General features: G+C 42.2%; 1 protein-coding gene across 2 annotated transcripts in view; it reads right to left on the reverse strand.

The window, feature by feature from the left end:
• Positions 1–15,160, reverse strand: part of CDC42BPB (CDC42 binding protein kinase beta) — an 82,233-nt gene that overhangs the window by 7,213 nt on the left and 59,860 nt on the right. For both annotated transcript variants that reach the window (XM_066607489.1, XM_066607488.1), the window contains 9 exons: positions 14,412–14,517; positions 12,867–13,003; positions 10,863–11,002; positions 9,364–9,445; positions 8,565–8,784; positions 7,127–7,189; positions 4,224–4,820; positions 212–309; positions 42–126 (listed from right to left, as the gene is read on the reverse strand). In XM_066607489.1, coding sequence (XP_066463586.1) covers positions 42–126; positions 212–309; positions 4,224–4,820; positions 7,127–7,189; positions 8,565–8,784; positions 9,364–9,445; positions 10,863–11,002; positions 12,867–13,003; positions 14,412–14,517 — 1,528 coding nt within the window. The remainder of the gene's footprint in view (positions 1–41; positions 127–211; positions 310–4,223; positions 4,821–7,126; positions 7,190–8,564; positions 8,785–9,363; positions 9,446–10,862; positions 11,003–12,866; positions 13,004–14,411; positions 14,518–15,160) is intronic.

The following is a 15,160-nucleotide window of genomic DNA, read 5'->3' on the forward strand; positions in this document are numbered from 1 at the left end:
TATGCATGTACATACTGTTCAGGTCGGGATGAAATACCAACCTGAGTACGTGCTCTTCAGATACAGAAGGCGTGGTGGCTCGGAGTTCAACAGGTTGAGAGTACCTTCTACATTTAATGGCTTGATCTGTAAAGGGCAGAGGAAAATATATATATTGTGAATCATGGATGTGGCAGATGGTGTAAAGAGAGTCACTGGGGGTTAGACGTACCCTTCTCAGTCCAATAGTCTGCACCCAATCCATAGAGTGGACGTCAAACACATCAATGCCGTATTCACTGTAGACTGTCACATAGGAAGAACTACAACCTGGAGGGGAATAGGTACAAAAGAATATAAGTGATCACTAGAGTATACTTTTGGGGTAAGTGAGTGCCCCCTCACTTCTCTAGTCTGCAGAATACAAAGGCATAGGAAGAAGTTTGAGATCAACATTTTGTGAGCCCTTATCATAGACTGTCCGATATATTAACCCTTTGAAGACCAAAAGAATGTTGCAATGGCCCCTTAGCATTCTGGAGGCCATAAACATTTTAACATCTGACTGTTGCATTTCTGCCTCAGTTTTTATATAAAAATAAGGTGAAATTAAGTGCTTGGTGTGAATCGTATCAAAACAAGTTAATGATGGATTTCAAGAAACTGCAACAGTTAACCGGTACCACAGACCGGCAAACTGTGAGAAACGAGGCAGCTAGACCGTCAAGCTGCAAGGCTCTCTAAATACAATACATTTTAGACGGCTTCCGAAATTAAAAAAAAAAACAAACAGGTTCTTGAAAACCATTAGCAGCAGGACCGCCGGCCGTCTAGATGAATATAATATTGTGTTCATGCCAAGCATGTAAGAAACCACTTGTTTTTAAACAGATCAGCTCAGCTGGAGCTCGCTAAGGAGCATATTAACTTAACTGGACTGCTAATGAGTGATAAGAGCAAATTCAACTAAGGCTGGCCACACTTACGGTAAGAAAAAAAAAAGTATTATGTCCACAAAAAAAATGAGCTTTTAAAAACAAAAACCCACAGGTACAGCGCTGTGTGGCCTCCATGTTTGATCCATGTGTCAGGTTTTTCTTGGTATGCCATGCAGTTTACACAAAAAAACTACTGACACAAGCTCAACATTTGCAGGATTACATCAGGCGTCAATTAGGAGGTCATTCTTTTTACTAGTAACACAATGGTAAATTGGTGTGCGTGTACGCGTCTGGGGACAGGGGGAAATTTGGTCCGAAATACCAACTGAGACTTCTGTTCAAGCAATTAAATCAATACTATGCAGATGCCATGCAGTCATCAGGTCCAAGCGTGTTCCAACACCTGCACAAACATAGAACCAACATCTTACTAGATTGCAATAAAAATGGCAGATATGTACCCACTGTCTTTGTTAGAGTAACTACACGTGTCAAACTTTTGACATGTCAGAGATATATGTCAAATGTTTTGATCAGTGGGGTCCTGCTGCTGAAACTCCCAGGTCGCTAGAATGAGGGGTCTGCATCGCTCACCCAAGCGCTCTGCCCTCTGTCTTTGCTACTTTTCGGCTCCTCTCAGCAGCTGAAGACTACTTCATAGAGGTTTATAGCAGGGGTAATAAGAAGCGGGACTCCTGCTGATAAGACGCGTGACATCTTTCTCTGACCGGTCAAAGGTTTGAGAAAAAAGTGCAGCTACTCTATTAGAGCGCTTATAGAATTCCAACAAAATTAGTTAGCTAAATTTTGTCACAAATCCGCTTGGCATTTCGAGAGCACGGCACCAATTATCGCATTATGTCGCGGCTTGTTGGGTTGTGGTGCCATTTTAACAGTTCCAGTTTCTTGAATTGGTCGTAGAATTTCACAAAAATTCTACAACTATTTACACCAAACTGTTTTGTAAGGTGGAATTTTATCTGGTCTTTTTAAACATTGCAGCTATTCTTTGTGAAAAAGTTAGGAAGACTCAAAGGGGCTTTGGTATGGTTCCTGTGTTGGCTGTATGTGGTTACCATGCTTATTTATGTGTTATTTACCTTTCTATCCATTGAATATGATATATATGTTTTGGTAACCAACCTTCAGGCATACCTACATTATGGACTTTGCATTCTAATCTGGTCCTAGACACCTTGGAGTCACATCCCTTTGAGCCTCTGTGCAACACCCAGCTTGCCACCTGACCTGAAGGTGGCATTTTTGGTGGCTGTCATCTCCATTTGCTGGGTCTCCAAACTAGCCTCCCTTCACCATGATACATCAGGACAAGGTGGTCCTCTGTTGTGTGCCCCCTTTCTTCCTGAAGGTAGTCTAGTCTTTCCACATAAATAAAGACATTGTTCTACCCCCGCTTCAGACTTAGACAAAGGCACAAGCTCTCCATAACTTGGGTTTAGGCCGTGCTCTGTGAATTTACTTGTCTCAAAACGTTCATTTTCAGGTGCTCAGACTCCCTTTTTGCGATTTTGGATGGTCCGAGACAGAGCCTTGCGGCTTCTAAAGTTATCATTTCATGTTGAAAAAGGTCAGCCGTGGTGGGGTTGTACCATGCAAAGGGCAGGGAATCGCATTTCTGCGCATTTGACTCGGGCTGTTTGTGTCTGTTGGCGGTGCGCAACGGTGCTGCTGCTTTCAAATATGCAAGGCCGCCATGTGATCCTCTACGCACCTTTGCAAAATTTTACAAAGTTCGCACATTTGCATCTGCTGAGGTCCGTTAGTGCATTTTGCAGATGGCTATATAACTGACCACATGAAATCTTAGTCAATTTTCCCACCCCCAAGCTAATGTAAGTGATAATCGGTAAGTGTAAATGCGAAGAACTATTCACTCACTTGTCGTTTATTGCAGAGTTTCATCCTACATAAAAATAGTCGTTCGCTTGTCATTAGGTTTAAAAATCAGTCGATCGTTCAGTCTTTTAAACGACTTGAGAGGAGGGGTGATCGTTTGCCCAGCTAACCAGCACGGCTACTTGATTCACGGCCCGATATCGCTCTTGCAATCTTTCTGGATGCCAGGCTTTTTATATGAAAACCGCTTTGCATCCCACAGCCGCGGCAGCAGATCACGGTGTTCGCCACTGTTTTCAAGGGGGCCGCTGCTGCTGTGCCCATTGAAACCAGTGGATGCGACAGCTTCACATCACTGTGGGGCTGAAGGATTCCCCTGCTGCAGGTGTCACAGCCGTGGCAGGAAATCGCAATGTTCTCCCATTGATTTCAATGGGGCCGACACAGCTGCTGCCGGCCGGCTGCCGGCCGTAGTGAAAGCAATGGACGATATCGTAAAAAGAATGGGCTTGCTGCAATTTTTTTCATGCAGCATCGCAGGAGTGAAAACATTGCAAAGAGAATAAAACCATTGAAAATAATTGGTTTCATAATCATGCATTCTCACTCGCGCATCGCGAGAAAATCACCCGATTTGCTTGCCTGTGTAAAGGCCCTGGAATATGATTTTTGAAGTTGTCAATCAAATCCTGCCCGAGACAGAGCTTGATAGGCATCTAACTGAGGCAGCCTTCAATAGACTCCAGGCTGCCCTACTAGCCCATTTGGCACCCATCGCGCTATGAGGGGCAGGTATAGAGTGGACTCTGCTCCCATACCCCCTTCATATGCAATTTATGACTGCAGGACATTTACATCCATTCAGCAGTCCTGAAGTGGTTAAAATACCAGTGTTACAGGCTACCAATGGCTCCTGTCACTTCTCATCACCGTGCAATGACTAAGCATCCAGTGCCGTTTTATATGACTGTGGCAGCCAATTGTGGAACCCTCACCTGATCACATGTTGAATACCGTGACATCATGTAGGCACCCAACCACTGGGTGGAGCCGTTCTGAGAAGGAACATGCCAAAATGTGGTGGACACCAATGACCATGTCAAATTTTGTTGAGTAATATACTAAATGCTCTAACCTAAGTGCTAGTGAGCGTCCTCAATGCAACATTGGGTAGATCCATCAGGCTGTGTGGGGATAGCATTCTATAATTTCCTCTGCAGTTCAATACAATCTATTGCTCTATGTTATCAACCAGATCAGACGTGGGAGACTGACTGTAGTAAAACGCCTTAAACCAGACTATACCTGCAGCAACCACTAGAAGAAACTTACTGAAAACACGATTATTGACTTCAATGGGAGTGTTATAAATATGTATGCAGTGTGCTCCTCAGCTCCCTCTAGTGGCTGATGCAGATTTACTTTTACCAAAAGATCTCTACTTACTGCAAGTAATAGGAGTGGCAGGCCACATAAGCTCTTGCAATCGAGTTCTCCGACCCTGTGAATCCACATAAACTCCCATCTGGCTGAAGCAGAGCAAGTATTCATCGCTACCAAGGTCCACTGCACACATAGCATCTACAGGCTGCTGCGAGAGGAATGCCAAGGAGGGGTCAATAGGGTTGACGAGATTTATAAGTGGTCCATCTCCATAGATGTTCAGTAGGGAGAATCCAGATGGATAACCGACACAAAGCTTGTCCTTAAACACCGTCATCCACTGCACGTTCCCCGGGGCCAAGATCTCATTGAACTTCTTATGAAATGGTTTAGTCCGCTGTATCTCGTAGCAAAAAATTTGCCGTTTGACAGCAACAAGCAAGCAAGATGTGGGCGATTTCTTCAGGGTTCCTGTGGTGATGAACTGACAGCCTTTGCTCTCTGAAAGTTTGATGTCGAGACTGCCTTCTGAGCCGTCCAGAGATGACCAGGGGACCAAGTGGACATGATGGTTTCGGCCACAGACGAGGATCACGATCTTCTCCTTTGGAGCCAGTTCAATCTGATATACCTTCTTGCAGTCTGCAGCTCGGACGATCACTGCGAGGACATAAGGTTACAAGGTTTAAAACAGAACCTCAAAACAGGGAAATTCAGCGTTAAAGGAGTAGTCTGGTTACTGACCATAGACCCTATAGGTCCAACAGTCTCTAGCCCCTTTCTTCCACAACAATCCGACGTTGCAGTCGTGCTGTCATCCAAATGTTTATGGTTGCTGATGCCATTGGGATTCACCAGACGCTGCAGTCACAGCTTGTTCTCCTGGCATCTGCGCTCACATTCTCGGTGCCAGGATGCCAGGAGTTTGGATCGGCGACACTGCAGCCAGGTGACTTCCGATTACATAGACAACTAACACTGAGGCCATGGCCGGGCTGCAGGGTAGGATCCTCATGGCAGAGGAGCAGCAAGTACTGCTCTTCATTTTAATGCAGTTGGAGCTACAGAGGCAATGTTGTCCGACAACTGATCATCACCTTTAAGAGGGATTGGTCTGCCATTCAGGACCCTAACCCTCTAGCTGGAGCAAGAAGGGTCTTCCCTCTTTCTGAAGAACGTGGTCTATCCATGCAATACGCAGACAAAACAGGAAACTTCAATGGGAAATTAGTACTGTTCCCCTATGGAAATTCAACTCGTGCTTCAGTTTCTCCACAACTTACTTAGAACTCCCAGCAGCGTGACATCCTGTGATCAGCTTACCAAAAGGGAAACCTAACAGGTTGTGATTTGACAATAGCATTTTAAATTAGAGAATACCCCAATGGTGTAGGTAGCAGTGCAATCACAATTTTGCTGGTGATTGTCAGCAACCAGTCAGCAAGCTCCTACATAGCTCATGGCTCTTTTACACACAACGAGAAATGCATGATTCTCGTTTGCCCGAGCTGGTGACGTCATCACCAGCTCGTTCGCGCAGCCCGTTTGGACAGGCAGATCATCACTAAGAATTGCTCAGTCCTTCACATTCCTATGTACAACACTGAGCGGGAAGTGTTTAACCCCTTAATGACGCGGCCCCTTTTTTCCCAAAAAAAATCATAACTCCTTTATTTATTCATTAACGTCGCTGTATAAAGGCTTGTTTTTTGCGGGACAAGTTGTAGTTTTCAATTGTGCTATTTTAAGTACCATATAATGTACAGAAAAACTTTTTAAAAATTCTAAGTGGCGTGAAATGAAGAAAAAAAAAAAATTACATTCCGCCATCTTTCAGTGCGTTTGGTTTCTATGGCGCACAAACTGCAACAAAAGCAACATGATAACTTTATTCTATGGGTCAGTACGATTACTACGATACCAAACTTGTACAGTTTTTTTTTTTTATTATACTACTTTTTTTTTCAAAGATTTAATTTTTTAAAATTATTTTGGGCGGTTATCTTGTGCGCGCAATAGCTTTATTTTTCCATCGACGTAGTTGTGCAAGGGCTCATTTTTTTCCAAAATGTCCTGTAGTTTCCGTTAGTACTATTTCGGAATACATACAACTTTTTGATCGCTTTTTATTGCACTTTTTCTGGGAGACAGGGTGACTGAAAAAGTGCATTTCTGGTGTTCTTTATTTTTTTCCGGGCGACGTTCACCTTGCAGGGTAAATAATGCACTACTTTGATAGATCTGACTTTTACGGACGTGGCGATACCAAATATGTATTTTTATTTTATTTAGATTTTTTAATTACAGATATGGCAAAAGGAGGGAGATTTAAACTTTCATTACTTTTTTTTCTTTAACAATTAAAAAAAACAAACTTTATTGATCTTTTTTTACTTTTAAGCCCCCCTGGGGTACTACAACATGCAATGCTTTGATCGCTCCTCTCTTCATACATACCCCGACGCTCCAGGAGGTAAATGTACATCCTGGAGCAGGAAGGGGTTAAACAGTGAAAAGTGAACAGGCCAATGGTGATTTTAAGATCAGCTGAAAGATACTCATTTGTCGTTCAGTCGTTGGCTTGTGTTGAACAATTGTCATTCATTTCTGTTCGTTTTAACAATTTTTTTTTTTTACAATAGTTCCTCCTAAATGCATTTTTAGTTGAACTCCTAAAATACAAGGAGTGGGGGGGGGGGGGGGGGAGAGTTACTTCTACCTACAACAAATGATCTACACCACTGCAATAAGATAATCTCCAAAAAGGATATCCCAGAGAAAGCCCTGTACAGACTCTAAACAAGCAGGGACCGCTGTGAGAAGTCAGCTCTAAAATTGAAGAATTGTGAATACTGCTCCGGAGTATAGGTTTTAATTCAGTTACAATAAACGTAGAAAGGGACTTGACTTTTGATCCAGATTACTTATATTAAAAAGGAGGACAAACAATTAGCCAACACACTTACCATCTCTGGTGACCTCTATGACGTACAGTCCTTCTTCTGTCCCAACAGCTAACCGGTCTCGATCTAAGCAAGAACACATTGTAAAAATTCCAAGGTCTATTTCCCATTGATAAAACGTGAACTTTGCCGTTATCCTAACTCCCATATAGCTTGAATGCTTAATCGCTGCTGCATACATGCTCTTCACTGCAATGTAGGCACGGGGGAGCATGGGGGACTGGGTGGGGTCTCCTGTGACAGTAGCTGGTAAAAGTCCTAGCAGTTAAGCCCACATCAATCCAGCACTTTATTATCCAGCCGATAGATTAGAAATGCTCTACTGGGATACTGCTTTAACTGACCACAACTGTTTTTCCCCCATTTGCATTCTGGTTATCATTTTAAGATTTGTTTGACATAGCTGACCTAGGAAGAGTTGCACTTTATGGAGATGCTATCTTCTGTTACATGTACATTAGTGTTTAATTTTTATTTTGGCCGTTTATTATTTTAAGTATATACTGAATATCAGTGAGGTTAGAAATTTACTGTGCAGGTTGTTACAGTCGTGACTATAGCAAATGTGTATATTACGTAGAGAGTCTCCCAGCTTAAATATGTGGTCCAAACTGCAGACATCATGTTATAGAGCAGGAGGAGCAGACTAATATATAGTTTATAGGGAACGATTCAGTATAACTTGTATTATATTCATTGAAACCTCTGCTTATTCTGAGCCGAACAGTCCAGTGGGCGGTCCTATCAGTGCTTGACAGCAATCTGTGTATGACGAGAGAGAGAGGGAGAGGTCAAGCACTGATAGGACCGCCCACTGGACTGGGCTATATATCAGTCTGCTCCGCCCGCTCTATAACATGCTGCCGGCAGTTTAGACTGCTCTCCGACTCCCTTTAATGATGTGAGACAGGCAATTATTAGGGCATACCTATGGCCTTTAATGAACCTTGAGCCATCTAGCCATACCCACAAATATATTGGTTTTGGTATTGCGATCAAAATCCAAGCCTGGTATGGGTAGACATTGCAGAAATGCCCTATGATGTGATCACAAAGGACCCGTCCCTCATTTTCTCTCCATAAAAAGCCATGGATCAGTGTTGATCCTGCCAATCAAAGGGTTAAACTGTGGAGCTAAGACGTTCCTATGATACCCCATTCGAGCAAGGCTGCAGCCGTCTACTGCAACCAGTGATTTGCTCCGGATTGTACAGGCACAGTTGCTGTGCCCGAGAGAGAAAAAGGACAAGCATTCTCATCCTGCATCCCTAAATAGTTAATCAGTTTGGACAATATTCAGGATATCCGTACCAGTGTAATTTATACTACAGACTGCAAGTCCACTGATCTAACTGACCAATGGTGACCCCTACAGTTTGGAACCCTTATTAAGTAGGAGGGCCACTTTTGGGAGCATTAGCGGGCGTTTGCCCTTATATACCTATAACAGTTGCAGCCACTATGGTTTTAATGAGCGGCAGAGTGCTGTCATACGCCTCCTGTGGGCAGTGGACTACTTTGTTCTTCAGGTTGTTCTTCTGTAAAATAGATTGCAGGCCTTCCAGAATCCCAACCCACTTCCTCTTTTCAGTCTCGCTTTCTGTAAGGATGAGCAGAGACGTGGTCGTCCGGGAAGGGGCACCTAGAAGGGATGCTGTTACCTGCACAAAAAAACCCCAAAAGACAAGAACACATTACTAACAACGTACAGAATCTAGATGTATAACACCTGTACAGGGCCAACACTTCTGGAGGGGTCTCTACAAACGTATCCTGACACCAGAATGATACATTTTACCTTTAGCCTCACAGAAGCTGATATATAGTGGACACATGTAGAGCAAACAGCTGTGAGAAGGAATACCCAACCCTGAGTAACATAGGTTTTTAGATCTCAGAGCTACATTCACAATTGTGCTGGTCGATCCTGCAATTACGAAGTCACTACGATTTGAATAGTGAATCTCCACCTTCAGAATTCTATCATCTCAATTTAGGGTTAGTGAACATTAACTTTACATGGGTGTGCCATTTTCAGTTGTCTGTTCACCAATGATGTTGGGCAACTCCTTTTTGAGGTAAAACCTCAGCCTTCAAAAATCCAGACCACACCTGGCCTGAACCCTCCTGCCAACAGACAGCGGGACTAATCTAATTAAAAATTATCTATTCTTCACACTTCTGTCAAGACACTCATTCAGACGCATGTGTTATTGAAAAAAGGTCTATATGACACATACCCTAAATATGCAGGGAATGTCCTTGCGGGTTGCGTGAATCACATCCGATGCCAAGACCGAACTCACAGAAAACTCTTCATCTCTGATTAAAGCAAAGAAAACAAGGAGTTTGAGGAAGTCACAGCTGTTAAGTAGCAACACAATCTATAACCCAGCAGGTGGGGGTTAATATAAAAGTCATTTGTTTGCTTGCACGGTGTATGCCAGTCTTCCAACCTGTAGCTTTTACCAAACTACAACTCCAAGCATGCCCTGACAGCTTCAGGCTGCTAGAATATGCTGGGAGTTGTACGTTTACAACAGTTGGGAGAGCCACAGGTTGGGAGATTCTGTTCTATGCATATTACCTAGTACAGTGTATTGGTGCTAACTAATCTGCTGAGCATTTTGGTGCGCTTCCACATAAAAAAATCTGCAAAATCTAAATTTAACATGTGGATTTTGACATGGATTTCACAGCCTCATCTGAAGAGGTGAAATCTGCCGCATAACATCACAGGATGAGGTCACTGTAGAGAACCTTATTATAAGGTTCTCTACAGTAACAGACACTTTTGGGAGAGGACCCATCTGTCTCTGTGACTCCATAACTTCACAGGATGGGGGTTTAAAATTCACACCCAAGGGGAGTTTACTCTGCAGAGGTTTTCAGCAACATGTGAAAGATTTCTCAAAATCCTATTCACTTTGGCACCACTATGATACGCTGCAGATATTCCACAGCCAAATCCACAGTGCATCCGCCATGTGTGAGTATACTCAAGTCTTAAGTCATGAAACAAAAGAAGATTGTTCCAAAAAGGTAACTAAAAAGTATCAACCTTATTATAAATATGCAAGATGCATGTCAAGTGGAAATAAAAGGAAATCCATGCATAATGACAATGATTATATATGCATGCACTTGCATTTATTATTTTCCACTTGACATGTTTTTGGGGTGCTGCTATAGTGAGTGTTCTGCAATTACGAACGCCTCAACCATCCCTAAATTTCATTTCTATGGTGTTCAGCATGCAGAATACTGTGATAACATTTGGAGTCAGTACAATTCCGGTGAAATCAAGTTTATATATGTAATTCTTTTTTTAAAAAAGGTTTTACTTTGTGTGTTCTCGCATTCCAAAAGCCATAATGTACGTTTTTATTCTTCCACCAATGGAGCTCTATGAGGGCTTTTTTTCCCGCAGGATGAGCTCTAGTAATTAATTTATCCCATTTTTGGGAACATATGACACCTATGATTTTTTATTGTTTTTTTTCTCCTAGAGGCAAGATTATTTTTTAAAATATGTTGCTACTTCGTCAAACTTAAGAAGAAAACAAACTTATATTCTCTCAAAGACCCCCTAACTTTTTTCTGTTAACTGTGCGGGGGTATTTTTGCCAGACAAATTCTACTTTTTATTGCAATCTGCTCTTCTCTATCGTCAACTGTTACAACCTGAGAATCCTCCCACTAATGAAGAAAGTGTGAAGAAATGAGGACCACCACACACCTGAGGTCCACCACTTGGCTCGCCACTACTCCAGGCTGAGTAGACTTCCCTTCTGGTACATCATACAGGAAGAGTTTACAGTCACATACCACAGCATATGCCCTCTGCCAGCCTTTCTTCACGCCCGTCGGCTTTGGAATCTGTCAAAAGGTGAATCAAAAAAGGAAGCCAGGTTTAACTCATGGGGAATTGGTGTAAACGTCCCAAAGCTTAGCTCTGATTGGATGTTGCTTTGTTGGAAATAGTAGCGAATTAATTAGTAACCAGTGTCAATAAATAGCAACACAAGGAGAAACCAGGCTGTGTGGTGGCAGATCAAGAGCTTGCAAGCTCATTCAGCTTCCAGTATTAAAAACTTACACCACTTGCATTTTCCTTTTCATGAGGTTTGAAGTTTACATATCATCATACTTGCATGTCACCGAAGTGCACAAAGTCTTTTATAACAAGCCTGGGATCATTTCAGAGGCAGATCAGTGGAGTAAAATGCACGTCACTGTCAAACACCAAATGCACGTCACTGTCAAACATCGCAACGTTTCCCCCCCACCCCACCTTTGTGTACAGTATGTGCCCCCATTACTAACACCTTATCAGCTGGAGCAATTAGCAATCCGTTAAAAACAAAAATCAATATAATTTCACAAAATCAAATGCTGATATTTCACATATCAGATCATCTATCCAACCTATAGGAACATCCTCAGATTACAAACTCAGACCTCTAGGGACAACCATGTCCGAACTAACAATCCAGAAGGCTTCTTTCTGAAGAACTGACTTTTTCACATCATCTTGGAAGAGATTAATGGCAAAGATAGTGAACAATCATATTTTGTGACACATTTCAAAGAATTGGTGCACCACACCCATCTTACTAAACTGCTCACTTTGTTCCTGCTTCCTCAGTTGCCCCTTTACATACAACCTAATTGCTGACCTATGTCCATTCAGCCTATGTTTTACTGATCTCGAGGTCTGTTCTATGTATGTTTTCCCACAAGGATAGCGGAGCGTAAATAATACATACTGACTATTGTACATAAAATATCCCTTAAAATTGATACCCTCCTTTCATCAGATGATGTATGAACCCCCCCTCCCCCTTAAAGATACAAGAGCAATACTGACAGGACAGGCAGGAGAATGTTCCATTTTTCTCGAGTGCTCAAACACGTCTGTTTTGATATTTTATTTGGTAAATCTCTGACTAATGAACTGGAACACCTCCTTGCTTATCCTGTCAGAATTGCTCGGGGAGGCAAAAGGGGGGATATATCATCCAATAAAAGCAGAGAAGATCAATATTAAGGGATACGTTACGTGCAATAGCCAATATGTCGTATATGTGCTCCACTGTCCTCACGGGAAAAGCATAAGGTAAAAAAAAAAAATAATTTGCTTCAGCTAGAAGCCTTCAGGATTGTTAGTTTCGACAGTTACCCCTAGGAGTCTAAAGGAGTTTGTACTCTGAGGGTGTTCCTACGGTTGGAGAAATGATCTGATATGTAATAGTTCAGTGAAACATTATCGGCATTTAAAAGGCAATTCTCTCTTTTAAATGATATATAAAATGAATTTTGTGAAATTATATATTTTTTGTCTGTAACAGATTGGTAATTGGTCCAGCTGATATGGTATAAGTAGTGGTGAGAGCACACACACTGCACATACCTGAAGGGAGAGGAGCCCCAAAACATTGCAGCATTTGCCAGTGATGTACGTTTTCTTCCGCTGACCTGCCTCTAAAATGATCCCAGGCTGGTTATAATAGGCTTGTGCACTTAGGTGACATGCAAGTATGAATGGTGTTATATAAGCCTCAAACCCCATAAACCACAAAAAAGAAAATCCGAGTGGTGTCCGTTCTTATTAGAAAATTAAATGGTAATCCCACAATATTACTGGGACTTCTGATCAGGTATGAGCATGCTATGGATCCATTCTGGAAGGTTATAAAATCACAGGAAAAAATAGTGTTGTTTCTTTAAGATGAATACTTACCCTGACATAGCCCTTATAGGCAGTCCCAATACCACGCTGCACATCCACCCCCAGAGGTCTTTTAGATTGTTCAGCTGGAATTGGACAAACTTGTGGGGAGAGGTCCTTACAAGATACGTGACAAGCAAAGGGACACACTGTATAGAATAGAAAAAGAAATAATGAAAAAAAGATCACAATTTAACCTACATATAGGTTATCCGGAATCTGACCGCACCACACGTAACCATGGGTGTCTGGCATTTCCAGCTCCCCTGAAGTGAATGGGGATGAGCTCTTATAGCACACAAAACCTGGGAATAGCAGTGGCATTGTTTTTTTTTTTTGTTTATTTTAAAGTGGCAATATGTAATGAATTAGCTGATATACCCGGCTTCGCCCGAGTTAATTTGGTACTGGTGTTTATCTGGTGTTCACACGGAAAATCTTATGAAGTCGTGGTTACTTTAGAGATACTGAGGAAAAACATATGTTCACCATTTTACATAGTTCTCTGCTTTACCCAGGAAATACCACGTGGAGGTAACCATGCAATGTTTCCTTTATATAAAATGACATCAGGAAGTGAGAGAATTAGATTACGTACATAAAATTTGGCCACTAATTCTTGTGCTTACAATGGAATAATCGAGTTGGGACTCATTAACTTTTCATAGTTATGACAATCAATGCTTGTGCCAAATTTCCCGTTTCTATGACACCGGGAAGTGATTTAGATTATGTACGTAAAATTTGGACGCTAATTCTTTTGCGCATAGAATTGAATAATCGAGTTGGGACCCATTAGCTTTTCCTATTTATGACAATCAATGCTCTTGCCAAATTTCACATTTCTAAGACACCGGAAATTGAGAAAATTACATTCCACACGTAAAATCTGGACGCCAATTCTTTTGCGCATAGAATTGAATAATGGAGTTGGGACCCATTAGCGTTTCCTATTTATGACATAATCAATGCTCCTGCCAAATTTCACGTTTCTATGACACCGGAAAGTGAGATAGATTCCGTACGTAAAATTTGGATGCTAATTTTGCGCATAGAATTGAATAATGGAGTTGGGACCCATTAACTTTTCCTATTTATGACAATCAATGCTCCTGCCAAATTTCGAGTTTCTATAACACCGGGAAGTGAGAGAATTAGATTCTGTACGTAAAATTTCGACGCTAATTCTTTTGCGCATAGAATTGAATAATCGTGTTGGGACCCATTAACTTTTCCCATTTATGACATAATCAATGCTCGGGCCAAATTTTAAGTTTCTATGACATTGGAAAGTGACAGATTTAGATTACGTACGTAAAATTGCGACGCCAATTCTTTTGCGCTAGAATTGAATAATGGAGTTGGGACCCAATTACTTTTCCTATTTTGGAGATAATCTATGCGTGTGCCAAATTTCATGTTTCTACGACATCGGGAAGTTGGAGAACTTTTGGCGAGTCAGTCAGTCAGTGAGTGAGTCAGTGAGGGCTTTCGTCTTTATATACATAGATAGATAGATAGATAGATCGATCTATATAGTTAGTATCCCGCACCAACCTTCACAGGCGAAGCCTTGTCGTACTAGTCCAACCATTAGGGACGTGCAGTGGGAACACTGTGTGGGGCTTGTGAAAGACTTGATTGCAAGCTGGTGAGCCTTTGGCTGAGGACAAAACAAGATGAAAACAAGTACACTAAAAGTCAATGAAAGTCTGTGCTAGACCACCGAGCCCCCCCGCTCATCCAGGAGGATGCTTGCTGCATTCGGGATTAGCAGGTTATCACAACCTTCTCATGCTAGGTTTATGGACTTTTACTGTACAGTCACTGGGTAAGCAGTCACTTTATTATATCTTTATCACAGCTTACTAAAATATCCCATGACAAAAATACATTGGAAAAAATGGTGGAAGGGGTCAGACTTGTCCTGTCCCCATCACATGAACCTTCCGGTCAAGAACTGGGATTACTTTCCTGATAAGGGCGTGGAAGAATGACATGGAGGACCACCTTGTCCAGATGCAATACGGTGAACAGGGGCTTGGCTGACATGGCAGAGAGTTCGGAGACCCAGCAGATGGAGGTAACAGCCACCAAAAATGCTACCTTGCAGGTCAGGAGGTGAGCTGGGATGTTGTGCAGAGGCTTAAAGGGGTGCAACTGCAAAGTGTCTAGAACCAGATTAAGGTCCTAAGGCAGAACTGGAGAATGTTAGGGAGGGGTGGTGTGCGCAACTCCCTGTATGAAAGTGCAGGAGGAGGATTTTGACACCAAAGGATGCTGGAAAAGATTGAACAGGGCGGTCC

Source organism: Eleutherodactylus coqui, chromosome 6, assembly GCF_035609145.1.
Source record: "Eleutherodactylus coqui strain aEleCoq1 chromosome 6, aEleCoq1.hap1, whole genome shotgun sequence".
NCBI classification, from domain to species: domain Eukaryota; kingdom Metazoa; phylum Chordata; class Amphibia; order Anura; family Eleutherodactylidae; genus Eleutherodactylus; species Eleutherodactylus coqui.